The 22,877-nt window shown below is 46.4% G+C and overlaps 6 protein-coding genes across 8 annotated transcripts in view; 3 read left to right on the top strand and 3 right to left on the bottom strand.

Annotated features, from left to right (window-relative positions):
- Positions 1–157: 157 nt before the first annotated feature.
- Positions 158–1,836, top strand: LOC146207288 (putative splicing factor, arginine/serine-rich 7). The gene has a single exon (XM_084581994.1). It carries the CDS (start codon positions 398–400, stop codon positions 1,805–1,807), a length of 1,410 nt encoding a protein of 469 aa, XP_084438120.1. The 5' UTR covers positions 158–397; the 3' UTR covers positions 1,808–1,836.
- Positions 1,804–14,109, bottom strand: Nup43 (nucleoporin 43). The gene is made up of 7 exons (XM_084582663.1): positions 13,814–14,109; positions 13,583–13,696; positions 13,035–13,109; positions 12,336–12,486; positions 6,520–6,655; positions 4,035–4,264; positions 1,804–1,988 (listed from the first exon to the last, which is right to left on the bottom strand). The coding sequence occupies exons 1-7, from the start codon at positions 13,922–13,924 to the stop codon at positions 1,852–1,854; spliced, it is 954 nt and encodes a 317-aa protein (XP_084438789.1). The 5' UTR covers positions 13,925–14,109; the 3' UTR covers positions 1,804–1,851.
- A 136-nt stretch (positions 14,110–14,245) lies between these two features.
- Ubc7 (ubiquitin conjugating enzyme 7) lies at positions 14,246–15,132 on the top strand. The gene has a single exon (XM_084582889.1). The coding sequence runs from the start codon at positions 14,580–14,582 to the stop codon at positions 15,084–15,086; it is 507 nt and encodes a 168-aa protein (XP_084439015.1). The 5' UTR covers positions 14,246–14,579; the 3' UTR covers positions 15,087–15,132.
- On the bottom strand, positions 15,128–16,453 carry Ist1 (increased sodium tolerance 1-like protein). Its single transcript, XM_084582311.1, has one exon. The coding sequence runs from the start codon at positions 16,217–16,219 to the stop codon at positions 15,206–15,208; it is 1,014 nt and encodes a 337-aa protein (XP_084438437.1). The 5' UTR covers positions 16,220–16,453; the 3' UTR covers positions 15,128–15,205.
- Positions 16,454–16,642: 189 nt separating this feature from the next.
- LOC146207284 (DNA polymerase beta-like) lies at positions 16,643–17,725 on the top strand. Its single transcript, XM_084582425.1, has one exon. The coding sequence runs from the start codon at positions 16,686–16,688 to the stop codon at positions 17,691–17,693; it is 1,008 nt and encodes a 335-aa protein (XP_084438551.1). The 5' UTR covers positions 16,643–16,685; the 3' UTR covers positions 17,694–17,725.
- Positions 17,713–22,877, bottom strand: part of LOC146207283 (midasin) — a 261,721-nt gene continuing 256,556 nt past the window's right edge. For 2 of the 3 annotated variants that reach the window (XM_084581150.1, XM_084581196.1), the window contains exon 73: positions 17,713–17,945. In XM_084581150.1, coding sequence (XP_084437276.1) covers positions 17,769–17,945 — 177 coding nt within the window. In that variant the 3' untranslated portion in view covers positions 17,713–17,768. Of the gene's footprint in view, positions 17,946–20,175; positions 20,226–22,877 lie in introns of all 3 variants that reach the window. The other variant, XM_084581249.1, reaches the window with a different exon arrangement.

Raw genomic sequence — 22,877 nt, 5'->3', positions numbered from 1 at the left:
ACAGAACATCGATGTAGTGTTACGTACCTTTATTAAATTAAAAAAAAATTTTCTGCCTCAAGCGGAGACTCGTTTTGCCGTAAAAGGGTAAAAGCAAGACCGCAAACCGCTCACATAGCTTGATGCCCCTTTGTCTTGCATCAAGTTTGACAACGTGTTAGACGGTTAGACGGTTAGGAATAGTTAGGATGCAAAACTAGCATTGTATCTGAAAGCCGTCCACGCAGAACGAAATCCAGCTCGATGCGAACATAGACAAGCCAATCCAGCATCCACAACACGCAATGTAGTATGTACAAACGTTGGTGTGTACACCGGTGTTGATCAATAACGGTAGGCGAGCGCATGTTTGTACTCTCTTGCGAGGAACAGGACTTGCCAGTCAAGCAAGAAAGCGATGGACACCTGCGTGATTCAGGTAACAAATGTCGCGCCAACAGCCACTGTGGAGCAAATGTCCACGTTGTTCGGCTTTCTGGGTAAAATCCTAGAGCTGAAGATGTATCCTTCGGACGAATTCTTGGTGCACCCTGTCGCTAAGGTATGCTACATACAGTTCGAAGAGTCCTGGAGCGTCGGTGTGGCCCAGCATCTGACGAACACAGTCTTCGTGGACAGAGCCCTCATTGTTGTGCCAGTTGCAGATGGCAAACTTCCCGACGAAAGCAAAGCGATGGCACTAACGGCTTCAGTGACACCACCCGTCGAAGAACCGCGCGTCAGCACTGGCTTGATCAATCAGCTTGCCATGGGAGCTGGCGGCATTCAGGTTATCACAACACAAGACCCCACGCTGGCCGCCCTTGGCTTGCCTCCATACCCGCCTCTACCAGCTACGATGGACCCCGCCAAAGTGGAAGAGATCCGACGCACTGTTTACGTCGGCAACTTGGATTCGTCAGCTACCACCGAGCAGCTGCTCAAATTTTTCAGTCAGATGGGTGAGGTTAAATACGTGCGCATGGCCGGTGGCGAGAGCCAGCCAACGCGGTTCGCCTTCGTCGAGTTTACCGAGCAAAGCAGTGTAGGACGCGCGCTGCAGTTCAATGGCATCGAGTTCTGCGGCCGCTCGCTGAAAATAAACCACTCCAACAACGCTATCGTCAAGCCGCAGGCAAAGAGCTCGGAGGCGGCGCACAAGGAGATCGAAGAGGCCATGCGGCGGGTGCGCGAGGCCCAGTCCCTCATCACGGCCGCTATCGAGCCCGAGATGGTCAAGCAGCCGATCGCAGGCTCCCCGTTGCAGCTGGGCGCGGCGGTGGTGACCAAACGCAGGAGCCGCTCTAAGAGCCGTTCGAGGCGTCGCAGTAGCCGTTCTAGGAGCCACAGCAGCCGCCGCCGGAGCCGGTCTAGCAGTCGCCGGCGGTCCATCAGCAGACACCGGAGGTCTCACCGGCGCTCGCGTAGCAGGCACCGTTCGCCCCGCCGCCGGCGGCGCTCCTCCAGCAGCCGGCGGTCGTCCCGATCCAGACGCCACTCCAGGTCCAGGTCCCCCGGGAGGAAGCTGAGGCTCAAGGACCCAGACAGGCGCCGCGATTCGCGGGAGAGGCGCCGCCGCAAGCGGTCGCACACGCCTCGTAAGTCCAGACGAGGATCATCGCCCCTGACGCCGCCGCGCCGTAGCGGAAAGAAGCGGCACAAGTCACGCAGTCCTAAACGCTCCAAGAGCCGTAAATCTGCAAATGAGGACCTCAAGGCGACTGTTGCAAGGGACTACGATGAAGAAGAGAAGGGTTATGAGCCTGCACGTGAAACCAGCCCAGCCAGCTCTCCCCCGTCAGGGGACATGGATCTCGCCAGTGATTGAACCAATAAAGAACATTTGTTTTATTCCCACACATCGCTTCTTTGCTACCGTTGCGACAGGAGAAGTAGGGTTTCACTGTCTGTTCCAGCTGCCACCAAGGGACCCTGCAGGTCGAGGCTGTTCAATGGTCTCCCTTGAGGACGAACAAGGGCATCCATCTCCACTTCACCGCGGGGAGGTCCTGCAAGAAAAAAGGAGACATGCTCATGCACACAGTAGTAATGAATGGAAGGTGATACAACACTAAGCTAGAATATGCAAAGAATGATTATCTCCATGCTGCAGCATTTGTGCCTTGAATAACCGAGCAATGAACCTAGTAACATGCACTGCTATATAAAGAGCCATGGAAGGCAAACTGCACCAATTTTTCAAATAGCGTGATAGCGCTGCTGTGCCTGGATTTGGCAAAACTTGCTATGGAACCTTAAGAGATTATGAAAAGATATCTACTAAATCTACACAATCCACACAAATAAGCAGCATTCCATCGGTTGTCTTAGTGCAAAAATATTTAAGCTATTTTTACTGTATTGTCAGACAACTCAAGAAAAGTGGCTTTTGCACCTCAAAGCACCTCCCGTGTAGTAAATGGCATCGGTAGGCTTTCATGACATCGTGTTCAATCAATCCCCTTGGATCTGCTAGCATTACAATGAAAGGTGTGGCAGATGAATGGGCTTCACCACAGGATTAACAGCACCATTATGAAAATTGGTTGATGCCGTTGGCTAAAGGACCTCCTTTGAGGGACATCTGCTGTCATTTTTTCTCGAGTTGTATCACATGAAAACATCAAATATATTGGCAATTAAAAATGATGTGTGTCGCTTTATAGCTGTTTTCAAAATCTGACCATTTTACGCGTTGTGGAGAAAACACGTCTATGGTCACCAGAATCAAGACAAAAAGTTTTAGTGACAACAATTTCATTCGTCGAGCTAGAATGTATTGAATCGTTTTTTGTGCAGCGCATTACTCCTGGAGCAAAGCTGCGATTTTATCCTAAAACAAGTTCGGCAAGAAAAAAGGTGTCTTAAATTAAATGTTGCACAGAGTTATTGAGTAAAAATAATGCATTACAAACTTTTAGTGTGCAATCAGCAGGGCTCCACACTTGCAACTTTTTAAAATGGCAAAAACCACATTTTCCACCTCTAGTGATATAAGAATTTTTTTTTCTGAGAAATCTACTACACATAGTATTTCAAAACTAAGGTCCATTCCTTTGTGTCGAGACATTTGCCCACCATATATAAAATTTCACTGAAAACAAAAATGGTCGTGGGACCTCAATTACCGTTCTTATCTGCACACACCCATATATATATATACTATATATATATATTTTTTTGCACCTGGTTCCAAAATGCACCCAAAGCTACTGGTGTCTTAGTGTCAGCATACAAGAGCAACTAGAGTGACCCTTCTTGACACGTGTTCTTATCACAGTACTATTTATCTGGACATGAGTCTAAATGAATTGTTACATACTCTCCAGGAAGAGACAGGGAGGCCAGTTGATATTACATGAAGGACTAAAAGGCGCCTAAAATGTATGACCATAGTAGGTGCAAGGCAAGTGTTCAGGTACATCAAAGCTAAATAGTGGGATACTATGATGTGAAAGACTGCACAGTTTTAACAAATACTTGAGGGTGTTTTCCAGTGCGGGCACTCATTTGGTCCCTTGACAAAGCAAATCTTGTCACTGTGTAGATCTGACACCAGTGATGACACAGCCCGCACAGCCTTTGAAATACAAAAAACAGCGCAAAAAATGGGGACAAAGGAACACAAAATGACAGGACGGGTGCTCGTCCATCCCGTCGTTTTGTCTTCCTTTGTCCCCGCTTTTGCACTGGTCTCTTTATGTACTAAGTATGAACCAACTGGCCCAAAGAGCTATTTTGATCAAACATATTTGAAGCACAGAAAATGAAAAGGGAACGGGTTGCTGTAATATACTAATTTTTCACGCTGGTCTTAAAAAGGCCTTCAACGCTTTTTTTAAAGGTGCACTGAAGCTACACCAGCAGTGAAGTGAAAGTGATTACCTGGGTGTTGGCATGATGGTAAGCAATGTTACTGGTTCCAAATTCCATTGCTCCACCTTTTGACAAATTTTAGGTCAAGCATCGTCTTTCAGTGCCTTATTGGAGAAATGGGATTTAGGATCTCTCCACGTTTAAGCGAGGTTAGTTAAGGCAACCTAGATATGACCCACCGGGTGTAGCCCATCGAAGCAAGGAGCCATCGTGGGCACAAAACAGCAGGCTGCCCTCGGGATGGAAGACCATGTCAGCAAGAGCACCCTGCGTGGGTGCCGCCAGGGTAATGGTGGCCAGGCGTGTTTGGCGCAAGTCCCACAGGGAAAGCTGCCCACTGGCTGCACCACAGGCCACCAGGTGTCCCTGGGTCTGGTGCTGTGCCAGGCATGTCACCTGTTGGCCAGACCTGCATGCACAACAGCACCATTCGACAAAGCCCACAAAAGTTGGAAAGTCAGTGTGGTGTTGTAATTATAAACTTTACATGTAATCTTGGTGTGGCAGTGGCAGTTCCATGGTGGCCATACTGAACAATCCATTATGTAAATCAACAAGGTTGCTTGCTCAACTAGCACACTTGGCAACCTGTCGGAAACATTCTGGAGCTAGCTAAAGCGGTACCAGAAATAATTCACACATTTGCACTTAAAGGCCCACTGTCCACCCTCCGGTCGAAAATATTTTCTTCCCCGTTGACTGCGAGACTTCACCCCTAGAACGCAAGGCCGCAAAATGCTTTTGGAAAGAGAAACTAATAACGCAGTTACAGCCACCGCAATCACCCGATTCTGTCATGCTTCTCTCCTTCCGTTCCCTCGCAAAGGTCTTTCACTCTCCTGCCCGAGGTCGTCTAGCCTCCGCAAGACAAATTCCCCTTCCTCCTCCGCGTTTGGCGGGAGGTGGGGCGTGGCACTCTGCGAGCGAAAAAAAAAAAAAAAAAAACTGCCGAGGGAGCGTGCGCCGCTGGATTCTGGTCGTGGCGAGGGAAATGCGCGCAGCGAGCGATAGACACCCATCCTTCTCCCGTCAGTCAACGAGACGGACCAATGGACGTCGTTCGCGGTATGTACGTCATTACTGTGACTCGTCGGGCCAGCGCAGGAAACGGGGAAGCTGGCTTCCCGGAGGAGAGCATGAGAGAGCTTTGAATTGTATTTTCGATGCTTTGCGGCGCGCATGTCACTGTAGCATTTTGCACAGACCATCTCCGGTACCTGGTCGAAACACTGGGCTCCTTTGCTTAAAAAAGCCTTCCCTGGACAGTGGCCCTTTAAGAGTAAAAATCTGAGTTTAGAATAATATCGTGACACACTTGCAACAATCTGTACCTGGTGAGTACAAAGTATGTAGATCCACACTGACCATGTTCTGAGGCTGCTCACCCAGGTCAAATTTTGGAGCTAGCTAAAGGGGCACCAAGGATACTCCTCCAATCTGCCCTCAGAAAGTGGAAACGAGTTCAGGATAATATTGTTAGACACTTGCAATATTCTGTACTTGATGAATTTAAGTTAAGTAGATCTACAATGATGATGTTTCATTTGTGCGCAAAACCTTTCTCTTTCACGTGAAAGGCACCTAAAATAGAGCCCTTGTACATATGTCGAAAATGCTCTTTGATTTCTTAACTGGCGACATGTACAGTTTTTGCGAGCACCAAAGGCATTAGCAAGGTACAGCTGTACATCAATTGCTGTTATTTGATCACATATGAGAAAAGAAAAATTGAGAAATTTTCTCATAGTATTTAAAGAGCCTGCAACATTAGAGTCAGTTGCAAGTCAAGAATGCAACGGCAAATACCCCTCAAAGGAGGCTCTCCAGCTAATGGCACCTGTTCTCAATGCTGGACCCCCTCTAAAGGGAGGGACATCAGCCTTTGTTCAGGTCTACCTTGGCTTGCAGTTTCTATCTCTTCTTTGGGACTGAACGCCGGCCACCAATAAGATGCCCTTTGTTACCTCAGTTGCTACGAGGTCTCTATGTCAACGCCATTGGTTAGAGGGCTTTTTTTTTCAGGAATATCATCGCTGCAATCTTGACTTGTAAGTGGGTATATTTTTAACTGATTTTAAATGCTTTAACTCAAAGCCGATATTCAGCAAACATGCTTTGAGTGAGCTTAAGTGCTTTGTTAACTTCTTTCATACTTCAGTGGAGCCAAGAGCAGAAATAATTTTGTGCACAAAGCATAAAACAATTATAAGTGAAAAAAAAAAAAAAAAAAAAAAAAACATAATAAATAGCTGGCCATTTTGTCCTCAAAACTGCATTAAAGTTGATAATAACCTATGCAGGTACTAATTAACATTTATTTGAAAACTGTTAAGAATTATTAATATGTTCTTGCACTCGAATGATCACTACTAGATTCGGTTACTACGGCTTTTATAACCTTATAATGACTAGTGATTGCCTCAACCATTTTATTATGGCCAGCACTGCTGTGATTGATTTAGGTATGTCAAATACAATTTCAGATGCCCAACTCTTCACAGCAAGTCCACATACAAAAGCAGAGAAGGAGAGAGAAAGAAAGCATTTTAATGAGAGGAAAGGTGTAGGAGAACTGAGATACAACAGTGGCATCTGCCTGTACTGAAATGTGTAACAAATGGCTGTGTCATGAGACCGATGCCTCTACGAGGGCTAAAAGCTCACCAGGCAAGGTCTTGAGCTGGCCGTTTGTCAGGAGAAGCCAAGTCCCAGAGTTGCAGGTGCCCAGCCAGATTTCCCACAATCACATGCTCCTGCCGCACATAGGACAGGCATGTTGGGCACCCACTGTTGGCACCATCTACAAGAAAAACAAGGCCAGCATGCTATACACTGTAGCCATACAACTAGATGTGTTGGAAGAGGTGCATGCTATTTGCAGATCGTCTACTTAGACTGAGTCCATTATAGATTTTGGGATTACTTTTGCTATTGAGTTCATTTTAACGATGAACAGGGCCGTGTTGGGGATGCACCTCTGGGGTACACCGTCCTCTCGAACAAAACTGTTGGAGAAGACTGTGCCTAGGTGGATTCTGAACATGCGGTTTCCCAGGAAGCCACTCAAGCAGTTCAGCACATTGCCACAGATACCAAATTCTGCTAGGTCATGGAGGATGCCGAATCTCCACGTGGTATCGTGCGCCCCCTCAAAATCGGAGAAAACTCCGATACAGTGTTGGTTGTGATGAATGCTTCCCGGACACGTTCTCGAGACAGACAAGGTGATCGGTAGTTAAACAGGCATTTTTATACCACAATGATTTATATGTCTAAAAGTTACCGGGATTCAAGTATGAAGGTAAGTCTTGTGTTTATAATACTACTTTCAAATGATTCTGCTATGCAACTAGTAAGTGCTATTGGCCTGTAACTGTTGGGACTACTTGATTGCTTGCCAGGTTTGAGGAAGGGTACTACAACGGCTTCTTCCCATGCCTCCGGTATCTTTTCAGTTACCCATATTTCGTTAAAGAATTTCAGCAGTGTTTCGATAACAGCTCCAGAAAGGTGGTCAAGCATAGCATAGTGTACATTGTCTGGGCCCGTGCTGTTTGTTTTTTCGAGAGGATAATGCTCTATTTAGTAATAAGTTGATTGTAATCTTCATGTATGCCTGATCTGAAAGGAAGTTTTTGTTTTCCTGCAGTAGCATTGTGCTTTGTGTAATTGGACGAGCTTGACACTTTGGAAGAATGCTCACCAAAATGTTGGCCTGTTCTTCTAATGCTGCTTGTATGCCGGGTGCTGTGAGCATTGGAAATGTGAAACAAGTAAAACTCCCTGTGAATTTCCACACCTATCCCCACATTTTCTTTGATGTTAGTGAACTGTTGTCACGAAATCGGCGCACATTTTCACTAAGCCGGCACGGCGCGAGGCCCGCGCGGCGTCGCATGGAAAGCTCGAGAAAAACCTCCTTCCCCGCGCGAGAGAGCGTGTAGCTTTGTACACGTTGCCGTCGCCCTCTTTCTCATCACCCGGCGATGACATGGACTCATCAGTCTGGAATACGCCAGAAAGTTCCAGAATGTTCTACGGGCTGTGGCCAATGACGACGCGTGGCTCGACGGGAGGAAGAGAGAGTGCTATAACCAGCGAAGCTAAGTGTGTGCGTGCGCTAGCTCTGGCGTGTGCTAATAGACAGACACGGCACGCCCTATTTAAAGAGACCGCGTCACTTGTGTAGTCAGTCAGTCAGTGGTTGTGGCATGTTCGCTAGTTCTTCGGCTGGACTCCCGGGGATCACCCGCTGCTGGCAAGCCCACGGACCTGCAATGGAGCGGCGCTCGTCTCGTATGGCGGCCACATCGTGACTCTTGAGGCGTCGGACTGCAACAGTGCCCGGTGAACAATTTGGTGTTTGTTTATGTACCTCTCTCGTGTTTGATCTGTTGTAAAGCCTCTGTGTTATTGAATCATTCTGTAGTTGCATGCTTAGCGTTTGTATTCTGTGAACCTCTCGTCTGTGCAATTTTAGTGTTTGTGTATTCCTCTGTATCGTCTCTTGCTGTGTATAAAGTTTGTTTTGTTTGTTACCTCTGACTCCGAACCTTACTCTGGCTTGAACCGGTGACAGCTGGGCACCAAACGGCCACCCCCTTCTGTCACTACAAGGTAGTTGAATTCCGGCTGAGCTTGCCACGCAGGTCGAGGGCATCTCCTCTGCGACCGGAACAGCTACCCCCACTCACTCTAAGGGTGTCTGGGAGTGTGCGCACTGTTAAGGATGCATCGTTAATAATCCCCCTAATTATTAACGGGTGACAACTGTTTATGGGGGAGACATACTTTTGCCATGAACTTTTCTCCGCAGTGCGTCTGATGTGCCGTGCTCCGGCTCTAACCCTTTTAAAAATACCGTTAAAACCTGCATATAATATGAGGTGTAATTTCGGGATCACAAAAACAGTGGAGGAAGGGGGGAGGGCTTTTCATCTGCATATATAATGCGAGCAAGGGAAGGTCAGTAAAAGAATTTATTTGCGCTACATTTCGCAGTTTCCCCGTGAGGCATACGTGCTCTGCGCTTTCGCGTCCAATGCAGTCCCGCACCAGGCATCAAATAGTGTCATGAATCTTCATGTGTCAGTGCTGGTTCACGCTCCCCTTTTTGTGCCGACATGCTTGATCAGAGAATTCCATGCACCGTGAGGAGAAGAGCAGCTCAAATTTGCCCCAGCAATCGTGAAAGCCACATGATGCTCAGTTTGTTCTAAAACCAGTAAGCCACTTCCAACTCTGATGTGGGACAGCAGCGCACGAGCTACTGGCTAGCCGCACTCGCGCCTCTGAGTCTAGCACTGCGCACAGGTGCAGGGCGTACGCGTCCAGGAAGTGGTCTAGGATTCACGACTTTTGCGATCGTCATCGTCCAGCATATCGTCTGCCGAGAGTCCCTTGCTTAAGACACCTTTTTCTTTTGTACCTCTAAATTCGTTTGGTATCCCGCATTTCTCGAAGGCGCGACCAAAGCACTCCTTGTGGATGATGGTCAAGTGTTCGTGATTCAGCTATAGCGCATGACCAGCCTGGCTGGAGAGACCTGTTAGAAATCCGTGCAACGTGCCAAGTGATCCTTTCACGAGGTGCGATTGACTTCCAGTCGTGTGTGCGTCGTGTGCACCATGGTCGCAAGGATCACGAGGTGAGCATAGTGAAACTGAAACCATCGAAACAGTCAGCCGACATCACCACTAGATAGCACTTCCTGTGGATGGAAGCAAGGCTGGAACTGCGAATTTAGGCTTGAATTTGTTCGGATCATGAGGCAGAAGCTGACATAATAAAACTGGGAAAAAACCTCATATTATATGCGGGTTTTTACGCTAACTAAGTTTTCTGCAGTGGGGTACCTGCGAAAGATGCCCCACACTTTTGTTTCTGTGCTTTTTGACTAATTTACAATCTTTTGTCCACCAAACTTTGTGTTTCTTGAGCGAGTTCTGAAGACGGCTATTATTGCTGATCTTATTATAGATGCTGTAAAATTTTTGTTTAATTTGTCTATTGTGAGGTCTTCAGAATATTCTTCTAAAGTGGTATTCATGCTAAAAACTGGTCAATTGGGGAGGTGAAATTTCTTGCGCCGTAGCTTCGTAGGAACGAAGGGTGTAGTGGATGATAACATTAAAACTATAGATAGATTATCACCCACACCCCTTGGGGTCATCTAAAGCATCCCAATTAATATCATTAAATAGAGATGGCGATGTCAAAGCTAAGTCAAGGCAACTCATTTTTCCGGAGCTAGGACACCCATATGTAGCCTTTTCTGTGTTCAATAAACACGTCATTTGAGAGTAAAAAATCTAGGTTTGACCTCTTGAGTCTGTATGTTAACTTCCCCAAAAGGGAAAGCGGGTGTTAAGATCCCCAACCATCACATATGGCACCGTTAACTGTTTAATGAGGTCTTCTAAATCATGGATGGCGACTGTGAGGTGTGGTGGTACTATTTACATGAAGCACATTGTAATTATTTTATGGTTATGATATTTACAGCTATTGCTTGAAAGCATTGCTCAGAGGTATTTTTCTGGCAGGGATGTCACCTTGTGTTATTGCAAAGCCTCCTAACAGTCTGGTAGCCTGGATTCTATCTGCTTGTAAAGTGTCATATTTTTCAAGGATGTTTGTGTGCTGAGGTCCAAGATTTCTTTTTTGAAGGAAAAGGGCTGTTGGTGCCATTGTTTTGAGTATATATGTGATGTCAGTACAATTTCTGTGTAGACCTCTACAGTTCCACTGTACGAGATAAGCCTTTGTGATAAGCTAGTGATCAGGAAAAGTTATGTATTCTCAAGAGGGGTTACTTGGGATTTCCCTTTTCTGTAGAGCGTTTTGCTGCTGCTGCAGCGGCGGCGAGCTGAGAGTTGCATCCACCGCCACTCTAGTAGTATTGGACATCTGCGGAGATGTCGTAGGTGTGCAGGTTTTGGATGCTGGCAAGCTTTTGCTGACATCCATATCTTCTACTAAGGTGGACGTGGAAGAAGAGTCTCGGCTGCAATGGCCCATAGCTTTCACACAAGTCTTTTTCGTTGACACCACTGTACCAGGCCCATCTCCAGCGGTAGAGTCTGTCGGATCAGCAGTTGCCTTCTTAGCAGGGTGGGGCGACAGTGCCACTTCAGCAGAGCTGTTCTGGGTGTCTGTCACAGAGGAAGCCGCTACTGAAGGTGGCGACTGAGGGCCTCCAGCGATAAAGTGATCATCTTGTGAAATTTTTAGCCCCTGTGGACTGGGCCACTGGCTTCTGTGGACGAGGTGAGGACCTAGATGTCAATACCAGGTCCATTGGATCGACCTTTGTGCCGACTGAAACTGAAGGCGGTGACAGTCCCCGTGTTACTGCTTCAGAATATGTGCCCTTAAGGAAAGTCGCTGTTTTGCCTCAGGGTACGACAGGTTATCATTTCTTTTTCTGCTTTCCAGACCGGGTACAACCTGGTGTATGCGCCATGTGTACCGCTGTAGTTGCTGCATTTTGATGTGCGCTCACATCTGTTGTTGGTGTGTTTGTTTTTTCCGAAGGTGACACAAGTGGGTTTGCCTTGGCAAGCCAAGGAGCTGTGTCCGAAGCGCTGGGACTTGAGACACCACCTGGGGTTCGGAATGTAGGGGCAGACTTTACAATTTAGGTAGGAGGCATGGATGGACTCCGGTAGAGTTGTGTCATTGACAGTTAGGACAATGTGTTTTGTTCTGATTTCTGTGTTTTTTCTTCTAATGGTTACTCGGCGGGCTGCAATCACTCCTTGCTTGGCAAGTTCTTCAAGTTTTCCATCGTTACATTGTAACAACTCATATTCAGAAATGACAACCTTTGTCTGACTGAGAGTGCGGTGAGGAGTCGCCTGTGCATTGAGTTCGCCAAAATTTTGTGGGGATAGCAGTTTGTTACTCTGTTCTTTGGTATATATTTCTACAAGAAGATCTCCAGTTCTTTGTTTCTTGGCTTTATAGCTTTGGCCAATGCAATTCTTGATGGTTTTGGTCATGACGAAGGCAACAGGTTTGCTATTAGTTCATCAGTCAGGGAGTTGATTACGAAAGACTTAGGGAAGGTTTTTCCTGTCTTCTGAGGCATCAGTTTTTTTCATATTGGTGCGGCCCTCTTTTAAGGGCCGATCAGGTTTTTTTTAAAGATTTATTCATATGGCATGCATAGACTGAGGGTTCCTATATTACATTGCTTCCGATTCACCCATATATGCAAGGGAAGGTCCCGGAGCCACTCGCCTAATAGACAGACAAGGAACCCATCAGCCGATTCTTAACCACGGCCTCGACCGCCATGGTTCGTGGTTTCTTCCCTCCATCTTTCAACCTATTGCCACGGTACGAATGACAGCTTCAGAATGGCAGCTAGGGGTCCGTGGTGGCACCAAGCACCAACACCTCGTTACACATGGTGCCCCTGCGAGGTTTACTTATATAAAGCTCATCCTTAAGAGTAATAAATAGTAATATCTTACCAATAACCCTTGTAGGCTCAGGGCGACCGGGAGTGAGCTGGCACAGTCTGCCATCCTCACCAACACTGCCAAGTTTGGCTGGGCCACGGGCGGCAATAGCAGTGCATGGATATCCGGGATGTAGGTGACTCCATCGCTGCTGCTCTTGCAACTACATGAGGGAAGAAAGATATGTGAACAAGCTGGTGCAGGTCTACAGCTTCAGAGCACAAGACATGGACAAAAAATAACTCACAGGACACACACACACACACGCGTGCACACACACACACACACACACACACACACACACACACACACACACACACACACACACACACACACACACACACACACACACACACACACACACACACACACACACACACACACACACACACACACACACACACACACACTGTAAAACAATACAAAACTATCGTCCTTGTGCTCATGTGTTTGCAGTGCTATGATTTGTTGGGGGCCACAGAAGAAAAATAATAGCAAATAGCAAGTGAAGTGTCAAGATCACAAAAGCATCTGAAACACACCTTTTGGCCATACAAACCATGGGATGAAAAGGCGACTAAATGTTCAATAGTCATAAGGAAACATTCTTTTGAGTAGCTCATTATATAAAATGAAGGCACTAACTACACTTTACGGTGGGCCCATTACTGACTAAAAAAAATTAAAAAAAAATGGAAGTGGCCCACAGACCTCATTGCTACTGCAGCGGTAGAGCCGTACTTCACCAGAAGAGAGTGCAGCTGCTAGAATGTCCCCACCTGCGAACTAAGAAATGTACAAATGAATTGCACCAGGAAGATGACAATTTCTGCAACTTTATGAGCAGATATATGTATGCATTATGAGGCTAGGCTATGCTGTAATACTCCACACCAATAATGCTCATGGTGGCACACACCGGCAGCATAGATTTTACGACAAATGCCACTGCCAATTATGTTGGGAAACATTTCTGGCAGACACTGACGTCAAGCTATAGACAACCAATTAGCTCCATGGCCTGGCTCACTCTAGACTTTGCAGGCATAGCAGTCAAAGCATGCGTCCATGTACATACTATGATGCAATCTGCTACTAACCGTCCAGCAACTCACCAGCTCCGCAAAGTAGTATTTATTCATTTGTGTTTTTTTTTATTTTTTTATCATGATGCTGGTACATCAGCATTCCCAAGTTTGATATTAGGCCCGGTTCATTTCTACAAAGCAATGATCGAGGTTTGAGGGATTCGCACTTACACAGAGGTCACCTGTACTGGCAAGCAGTTCAACCGTGTGGAGACGACGCATGCCGGCATCGGGGGAATCATCAGTCGGTCTGGTAGAACACGCCCACAGGGACAGAGAGTTTGGCTACAGGTATAGAAGTTGTGTGGTTTGAGAACTACGCATTTCCCGGCTATCAAACAGTCATGCACAGAAACACAGGATCAAGGAGCTGGAATTTGGTCGGTTAACAGAGGTATTTACCTTGTCATCCCAGCTGCCGGAGACCAAAGAGTACTCATGCCTGCGGCTTTCCGGCCTAAAACGTACGCGATTGACTTTCTGGCCGACGTATTTAACATTTACTTGCACCATTTCGGCAACGCATGCGGTTTAGTAGACACGAACCTACGCACGATTGCGCGCCGGTAGCACTTCTTTCTGTTCAATGTTTCCGGGTTGTCCTGCATACACGTGCTAAGTTGGCTGTCAGATTAAAATTTAAAAATGCACGTAGCTATTTGCAACCGTCTTGTCTAGATTTAAATTATTGAAAACTATATCAGTATACTACAGCACTTAGTTAAAAAAACAAAATTACCCCATTAACAATTTAGCTAGTGCAGCCTGTCCTCTCGCGGCATTTATTTAGAAACATATGGCTTTGACATTTCTGAACTACTAAAGAGCTTAAATGGCCCAATAAGTGTGGCAGGCTTCTTGCCTCCTCGAGCGTGGCGTGTGTGTGTGCGTCGTTGGCGTCATCACGGAGGTGGTCGGTAAACGCGGCCCGGCAAAGCCCGGCCCGGAACGAAGACAAGCGAAAGGCGGTTGACATCACCGACTGAGGGGCAGCAGCGACGACCGACCAGCTCGCCCGTCCTCAAGGCTGACGGTGCGAAACTGAACCTCCGCTTCTTAGAAGAATAGACACCACCCAGAAGTGCCAAGCCCCTGCTTCATTTCCCGCAAAAACCGGCATCGTCACCGTGGTCCTGGCTTCGTGAGGACAAACGCTAAACGCCGAGAGATGGCCGGGTCGGCGTTGCGCAGGCTCATGGCCGAGTACAAGCAGCTGACTCTAAACCCACCTGAGGGCATCATAGCAGGGCCTGTGAGCGAGGAGAACTTCTTCGAATGGGAAGCCCTCATCACGGGACCGGAGGGTACCTGTTTTGAAGGCGGTGTTTTCCCGGCAAAGCTCACTTTTCCCCCGGACTATCCACTGAGTCCACCCAAGATGCAGTTTACATGCGAAATGTATCACCCCAATATCTACGCAGACGGCCGTGTCTGCATCTCGATTCTGCACGCGCCAGGCGAGGACCCCATGGGCTATGAGTCGAGTGCCGAGCGCTGGAGTCCCGTGCAAAGCGTCGAGAAGATCCTGCTTTCAGTGGTCTCCATGCTGGCAGAGCCTAATGACGAAAGTGGCGCCAACGTGGACGCGGCCAAGATGTGGCGCGAGGACAGACAGCAGTTCAATCGCATTGCCGACCGTCTGGTGCGCAAGTCGCTCGGTATGCTTGCCTCCTGAAAACTGCTCGACGAATAAATTCCCCCAAACCAGAGAAAAGATCAAATGCACAACTATTCTTTTATTTTAGCACAAATCAGATTAAAAAAAAAAAAAAGCAACACATGTTCAAAAGCGCACTACTTCCTCTTTTTGAGCTCCTCAAATCTGCGCGTCAAGTCGTCAAAATCGAGGTCGTCTTCCTTGGACGACGGCTTCGGTAGGCTGCCCGCGGGGACTGAAGGTAGCTCCGGCAGGCCGCTCACTGCACTGTATGGGGGTAGACCGTCAGCAAAGCCGACAGTATGCGGGTTGATGGCAGGGTATGCGCTAGCGACAGGCGGCGCCAATGGAATAGGCGGGGGTCCAGGCATATTCATCGGCGCGGCTCCGAAGTCGGTCCCCGGAGGATGCGCCAGCGGCGGCGCCTTGTAGTCCGGCCCCATTGGTCCTGCACCGGGCGGAGGGGTGTAGTCGACATCCTGGGGTGCACTGCCAGGCACGAACTGCGGAAAAGAGTCTGCGACGAAGCCGGGCGGCCTAGCTGTAGCGCCCAAGTCGATCAGTAGCGGTGGCGGCGATGATTGATCGCTGGGTTCCTCCATGACAGATTTGTCCGGCTCGTAGGGCACATCGTGGCTTTTCGCGATCTCTGTGAGGTACTGTTCGACCAGCAGCCGCGGTGGAGCCTGAACGCTCAACTTCTGCATTAATTTTTCGCTCACCGTTGACAGCCCGTTATCGCGAGCAGCCTGAGCGTACGGTTTTCCGTACTTGATAGCCAGTTGATCGGCGACGGCTTTCAACTCGACAACGTCGGCCTGCAGTCGCGGTGCCACCCAAATTAGGCTGGACACAGCTTCCGCCAGACCTTCGTCCAGCGTCTTCATCTGCTGCAGGAGACCGAAACGTGCCAGCAGTAGGTCACAGTAGACTTCAACGAGTTCCATGGCTTCGACAAGGTAATCCTCACGGATTATATGCTCCACGCGTATCCGTGCCCTCTCAGTTTTCCCGTTCGCAAGGTGTTCTGCGATCTCTTTCCGCGCCTTCTGTGCTAGCTCCGTCTTCTTGCGCTCAAGCAGTTTCAAACGGTTGATCGTCAGCCTCAAGTTGGTCTTCAACTTGGCGTAGTTGGGACCCGCAGAAAACATATCTGCGCAGCTATCACGGACGCAAAGCGACAGCGCACACAGTTCTTAAAACACTGACAACGCTTCGTACCTGCCAGTGAATGGATGACGGCTGTCAGCTTCCTGAATGAGGGCAAACTAATGCAGCTTCCTGAATGCGAGCAAATTAATGAGCTCCAGAATATTTCTAGATAACAGCAGAACCACAGTGACAGGCTACCCCGCCCCTACGGCTACAGAAACTTGCAGTTGTATTGCGACACGAATGACTGGATAGACTTGACTGGACTTGACCGCTGGTGACCGTCGGCTTTGGATTGCCTAGGCTTTCGGCTGACTTCGGATAAGCTTTCGGTGTGCGGAGTGCGCAGACGACCAAAGGGCGAACTTTAACAATTTAACTTTGGGATTATTGTCATTTTGTGCAGTTGCACGCTAAGTGTGGTGCGCGTACACACAGAAGAACTTCTCCAAAACAACGTATGACATGGGCAAAAAGAAATGGAGCGAAACTGGCAAGCCAAACGGCGACATTTGCGAGTTTCTGAACGAGTTGGCAGACTACGAAAAGAACATTACGCGTAACATTTACAAGAGTAACGCTTACCGCAAAGCCGCCGTTACGCTTGAGAAGCTGGATAAGAGAGTTACAAGCGCTGAAGAAGCTAAAGCGCTTCCAGGGATCGGCGCGAAAATCTCCCAGAAGATAGGAGAGTTTCTACGAACGGGAAAAGTCTCGAAGCTCGAGAAGGTACGCAGCGACGAGAGCGCAAGTGCTGTCCAAGAGCTCACGCGGGTGTCAGGCATAGGACCAGCGCACGCGAAGTCTCTATACGACAGAGGCATTCGCAGCATTGACGAGCTGCGTCAGAACCAGGACGCGCTGACACAACACCAGAAGATCGGGCTGCGTTACTTGGAAGATTTCGAGAAGCGTATTCCCCGGGAAGAAGTGTCCCTGTTGGAGGCCCGAATCGTCGGCGAACTGAATAAATTTGACGAGGACTACCAGGCGGTAGCATGCGGCAGCTACCGCAGAGGTCTGCCCACGAGCGGCGACATCGACGTGTTAGTGTGCCACAAGAACTATCGATCTACGGATAAGAGACCGCCGAAACTACTGGCGCGCCTTGTAGAGCAGCTGCGTCAAGCGGGCCTCGTCACTGACATCATGTCTTTGGGAGAGACGAAGTTTGCGGGCGTGTGCCAGCTCGATGCGTCGCGGCCTCATCGACGCATTGACATACGCGTGCTTCCACAGGATCAGTTCTTCTGCGGCTTGCTCTACTTTACAGGCAGCGACTTGTTTAACCAAAGCATGCGCGCGCATGCCATCCAGCAGAACATGACACTGAGCGAGTACGCGCTGCGTCCAATCGGTTGTACTGGCGTCCCAGGAGAGCCCCTACCCATAAGCAGTGAGCGCGACGTGTTTGATTGGTTGGGCTTGCCGTACTGGGAACCAGACAAGCGCAATGGACCCCTTCAACCATAAACAAAGCGCAGAACAAAGGTAGAATGGCACATCAGTCGAATTTATTCAGTGAACTTGCAACTTGAAGGCTTCTTCCTAGGCTTGCAAGATCAGTTCCAACCACTGACGCAATGCCTCTCCCAGGACTAGTGGCATCGATGCAAGATCCCGGAGGATGATGTAGAAGGGGAATGGAAAACTCTCCATGTAGCTGCGAAGCTTCACTTGCCCTGAGGGTCTGAACTCAGGCTGACGGATTTCGAGAATGGAGTCCTGCAAAGGCGTGCAAAAAGCAAAAAATAAGTCTGAAGCAGAAAAGCTAAAAGTTGACCTAAAATACACCACTAATAGAGCACTAAAGTTTTAAATAAACTTGTAGGGGTTTTGATGGAAGTATGTTATGTTATATGGGGTTTTATGGCGCATAAGCAACTGCGGCTATCATGCGCCAAACGCAGGGTTGGATGATCAGGTGGCTATAGTAATGTTGCTCATATTTGGTTTAAAACATTGGCTTCCTTCAAAAATCTGTAAACAAGTGAAAAATCAACGTGTGCTTCTTTGTCTAAAAGCAATGCAGGATGAAATGCAATGTGTTCTCTGTAAAATACAGTAAAATATTTTTTTCTATGTTCCTCGAGATGTGAGCGTGAGATTATTAAATATAATTTTATATGTCTGTAAATAGACAATAAAAGTCACCATTTTATATATAATGGTATACAATGAAATTCTGCTCTGTTGCATTGTACATATAAATAACAGTACTGAGAACTAAAGTTCCTGGAGAAAAACAATTGCTTTCTGTACCAGCAGTGTTACGTTTAGATGCAGTTTTACCAACAAGAAGGTACCAGTATTTATTCCAATCGGCAATTCAGAGCAGCTCTCCGAACTTGTTGAAGAACAAGATATCTGTTGGCGTCCACTCGGAACTTTGTGTCTGATATCAAATGGCCTACTGAAACATGCTCTTCTGTTAACAAAAAAACTTCCTTTGTATCGCCGATAGAATACGCCACAAGTTTTTACCTACCACCTGGCATAAGCTCTGCTATGTGCACTTTTAACTGCATTAAAATGTTGCATTATGGGGACTAAAGTTTACACATACTCTCTTCCTCTTTAAGGCAAAGAACCCAATTTCATAACGGGCAATGTTTGTAGACTGGATCTCATGTGAAACTTTCCATTAAGCCCATATATAAAAATCTGGTGTCCGGACTGGTCAACAGCTTGGTGTTGGTGGGCTGCTGAGATAATTGTGGCATTACAGCTCAAGCATCAGTAGCTGATTAACTCACTGCCACTGTCTGCTAACCTCCATAAACAGGCCATCAGAGTGGATTTCTACTCTGGCTTGAGACAGTGACACAGACAAGGGTCAAGAAATAAACGTTTTCTCTATCTTATCGAACTGAAGTATGTCGTGCTTCCCTCCCCTGAAAACTCTATGACAACCTGAGCTTACATCAACAAACTAGAGCAGTGCAAATGTAAAATATTTTAGGTTTGGTTTGGTTTAATGTCCCAAAGAGACTCAGGCCATGACAGACGCTGTGGTGGAGGGCGCCAGAATTTTTGACCACCTGGGGTTCGTTAATGTGCACTATCACACAGCACACAGGCGCCTTGCTTTTTGCCACCATCGAGAAGAGGCCACCACGGCCAGGATTCGATCCTGCATCCTTGCGTACAGCAGTCGAGTACCCTAACTACTGTAAAATTATTTATTTATACAAAGTGCATGCGAATTGAATCATTTTTCAAAGAATATCAATACAAGAAGTTAAAGCGCTTTTACATGAAATACTGCTATGGAAAAAAAAAAACGCATTGTAAACATACTTCCTTCCATCGTCAGCATATAATTTATTACGACCATAAGGCCGACAAGGGGTAATAGTAACAATACCAAATGCTATTTTTGCACATTTAAACTCTCTACAATCAACAGCTGCATTCAGCAAAAACAATCATCATCAGCTAGACTATACCCACTGCAGGGCTAACGCCTCTCCCACATTCCTCCAATTAACCTCGTCCTGTGCTAGCTATGCTTTTCTTCCCTTGGAGTGCAGATTGTTACCCTAAGTGACCATTGGTTATCCTCTCTTTGCACTACATGTTCTGCCTAAGCCCATTTCTTCTTCCTGACTTCCACTAGAATGTCAGTAACTTGTGAATTATTTCTCTGACCCACTCTGCACGCTTCCCATCTCTTGCGTTACCGCTATCATTTTTCGTCCCATAGCCCTCTGCGTTGTCCTCAACTTAAGTAGAACCTTTTTGGTTAGCCATAACAAAAAAAAAAAAAAAAATTGACTTAATGCTCATACCACTAAGGAGCTTGCTAAATGCTGTCATGAAGCACTGTAAGGTGGCCAGATACTTTCTCACTGGAAGAGTGCCATAAGTGGTTGATTATTAGAGAGGCAAGGTGCAAGTCACTTCTGGCAAAATGCACCAAGACAGCTCATGAAACGAACATAAAAACAGAAACCTGGGTCGAAACACAAGTGGGACCATGCCTTCTACGCTCCATTAGAATGCCTGAAAGCAAAGCACAGTTGAGGAGTACAGTAAAGTCTCGTTAATTCGGCCTTTAAGGGAGAGGGTAGCACAATTCTCCCTCTCCCAATGGGTCTGAAAATTATCCAATGGGTCTGAAAAAGATGCCAAAAACCGTTCCATCACAGAAATTTTACCTAATAAACACCTGTATGAGGGTTGTCCGCATTTCAGATGAAACCCAAGTGAGAACTATGGTTTTTCCCAGTCAGTAGTCAAGTATTTTATTTTAAGCACAATGTCAGGAACGTTGAAAGAAAAAGTGCTCCAAAATAGTAAATGCCTCCACCACGCTTTTTGCGACGCAGTGCGATGCAGTAACCATGGTGCCTCTTCACAAAACAGTTCTGGCAAGACGTCTGGCAATGGCACAAGCTCGAGATATTAGAAGTTGTATTTATATAAACTTTGAAGCCATTTTCTATGCTGAAAAAAGAAAAACAAAATGTGCTTCTACTGCACAAACAAAGTTGTGTTGTGTTTTATGGTGCATAAGCAACTCAGGCTATCATGCGCCACGCACAAGGTATATTATGGGGTTTCTTTTTTCTTTTTTTTTTTGAAGGAATGAAGTGTTAAGATGTCATAGCTTGTTCAGAAAAAATATTCCTTTCGAAGAAACTATATGAAATGTCTACAATTGCATTCTCTCCTAGAAGAAGTGATGGATGGAATGGTATCTGTTCGGTGTAAAGTTGAGTAAAATGCTTTTTCCATAGCTTTTCGAGTTTTTTACATGAAATTAAAATGTGGTTTATCATCAGTCCTTGTCCACAGTCTTCACATATTGGTTCATCTTCTTTCTTGAGAATAAAACTATGAGTATGATGCATGTGTTCAATTCGAAGGCGACCTAATATTACCTCCATGAAGTGTTTCTGGTGACTGCACGGCTTCCATTCTTCAACAACTGGTTTCACGACGTGTAGTTTGTTGTTTATTTAATTTTTCCATGAGGCTTGCCATTTTTCTCTGAGTTTTCTTTGTATGAATTTCAAAACATCTTTGTGTGGTACATTTATTTTTCCTATTTTTGCTTTTCGAGCAGCTGCTGCACATTCATCAGCTGTCTCATTACCTACGATTCCGACATGGCTAGGTACCCAGCAGAATTTACTTTTGTAACCTCGTGTTTCGGCTGTTGTTATGCAATGTATTATTTTTCCAACTAATGGTTCTGTTGCATGTTTAGAGTGTAATGCAGTGATTAAGCTGAGGGAGTCAGTGTAGATTATACTCTTTTCAATATTGCATTTTATTATTTTTTCTACAGCTATAGATATGGCATAACTTTCTGCAGTGAACACTGATGCACAATTGGGCAACCTAACTGCTTTCTGGCGATTGTTTTCTACGACACCACTAGCAACATATGAGGTCGTTTTGAAACCATCGGTATAAAATGTTTTGTGGTCTTTATATTTTTCCTCTAAGGTCAAGAATTCTTGTAATATGTGTTCTTGTGGAGTTCGCTGTTTGTCAAACTGTTAAAGTAAGGTCGCATACTGAGAGAAATTTATACCAAGGTGGTAATGGATCAGGACATGGTGCAATATCGGGGAAGTGTATAGAGTATTTTTATTTCTTGGCATATCTGTTCAAAGCGGAGAAGGAGGGGTCTGACTGCTTGCGGTTTGTTGTTAAACAGGGTTCTGGATAGGCACTTTGCAACTATAGGGTGGCAAAGATGTGTTGGTAGCGAACAGATCTTAAGAATGTATGAACAAGTTAGCATGGCTCTTCTGTCCTCAAGAGATGGTTTGTTGGTTTCTACATACAGACTTCTCACAAGCAACGTCCTGTATGCCCCGGTCAAAAGACGCAAACCTAGGTTGTGGACTGGGTCTAGTCGTTTTAGTTATGAGGGCCTTGCAGACCCGTAAACTATGCAACCATAGTCCAAGTTCGATCGTACAACAGAATGATAAATTTGCAGAAGGCATGTCCTGTCGGATCCCCAGTGTTTAAGTGACAGCACTTTAAATATATTCAAAGATTGGGAGGTTTTCTTTTTAAAAGTGTTTATGTGGGGGAGGAAAGCCAGCTTTCTATCGAAAGTAATGCCTAAAAAATTATGTTCATGGTTTACTGGTAGAGCAATGTCACTGAGGTAAACTGTAGGGTCCACTTGCAAACTCTGTCTAAGTGAGAATAAAACGGCTACTGCTTTCTGTGCAGAGAACCTGAAACCATTTCTATCTGGTCAAGTCGCTAGTTTATTTACTGTTAATTGAATTTGTCTCTCACATATTGATACATTAGAGGATGTACACGCTATTTGCAGGTCATCGACATAGACTGAATGCATGATGGTCGTTGGGATTATTTTCACTATGGAGTTAATTTTTACTATAAACAGCGTTGTACTCAAGATGCACCCCTGAGGGACACCATTCTCCTGAGTGAAATGTTTTGACAGAGTAGCACCGAGATGAAATTGGAATGAATGGTTGGACAAAAACTCTTTCAAGCATTTTAACATTCTGCCGCGAATACCGAGGTCTCCCAGGTCACGTAGGATTCCATACCTCCACGTCGCGTCATAAGCTTTTTTTTTTCATCAAAAGCCACTCGTCCGTAGTATCATGTAGCAGGTTTAATGCAACGGTGCAAGTTGGTGCAATTTGCACAGCA

The sequence above is a fragment of the Amblyomma maculatum genome, chromosome 1 (assembly GCF_055883805.1).
Source record: "Amblyomma maculatum isolate TAMU_Amacu chromosome 1, ASM5588380v1, whole genome shotgun sequence".
NCBI lineage: Eukaryota > Metazoa > Arthropoda > Arachnida > Ixodida > Ixodidae > Amblyomma > Amblyomma maculatum.
Note: the sequence above shows the minus strand (reverse complement) of the source record. Positions and strands in the feature narration are given on the sequence as shown.

Coding starts and splice junctions, on each gene's coding strand:
- LOC146207288 (XM_084581994.1), top strand. CDS start 398: ATGGACACCTGCGTGATTCAGGTAACAAATGTCGCGCCAACAGCCACT.
- Nup43 (XM_084582663.1), bottom strand. CDS start 13,924: ATGGTGCAAGTAAATGTTAAATACGTCGGCCAGAAAGTCAATCGCGTA. Junction 12,487..13,034: donor ACCGCTGCAGTAGCAATGAG/GTCTGTGGGCCA, acceptor TCCCTCATGTAG/TTGCAAGAGCAGCAGCGATG. Junction 1,989..4,034: donor GCTTCGATGGGCTACACCCG/GTGGGTCATATC, acceptor TTTTTCTTGCAG/GACCTCCCCGCGGTGAAGTG.
- Ubc7 (XM_084582889.1), top strand. CDS start 14,580: ATGGCCGGGTCGGCGTTGCGCAGGCTCATGGCCGAGTACAAGCAGCTG.
- Ist1 (XM_084582311.1), bottom strand. CDS start 16,219: ATGTTTTCTGCGGGTCCCAACTACGCCAAGTTGAAGACCAACTTGAGG.
- LOC146207284 (XM_084582425.1), top strand. CDS start 16,686: ATGGGCAAAAAGAAATGGAGCGAAACTGGCAAGCCAAACGGCGACATT.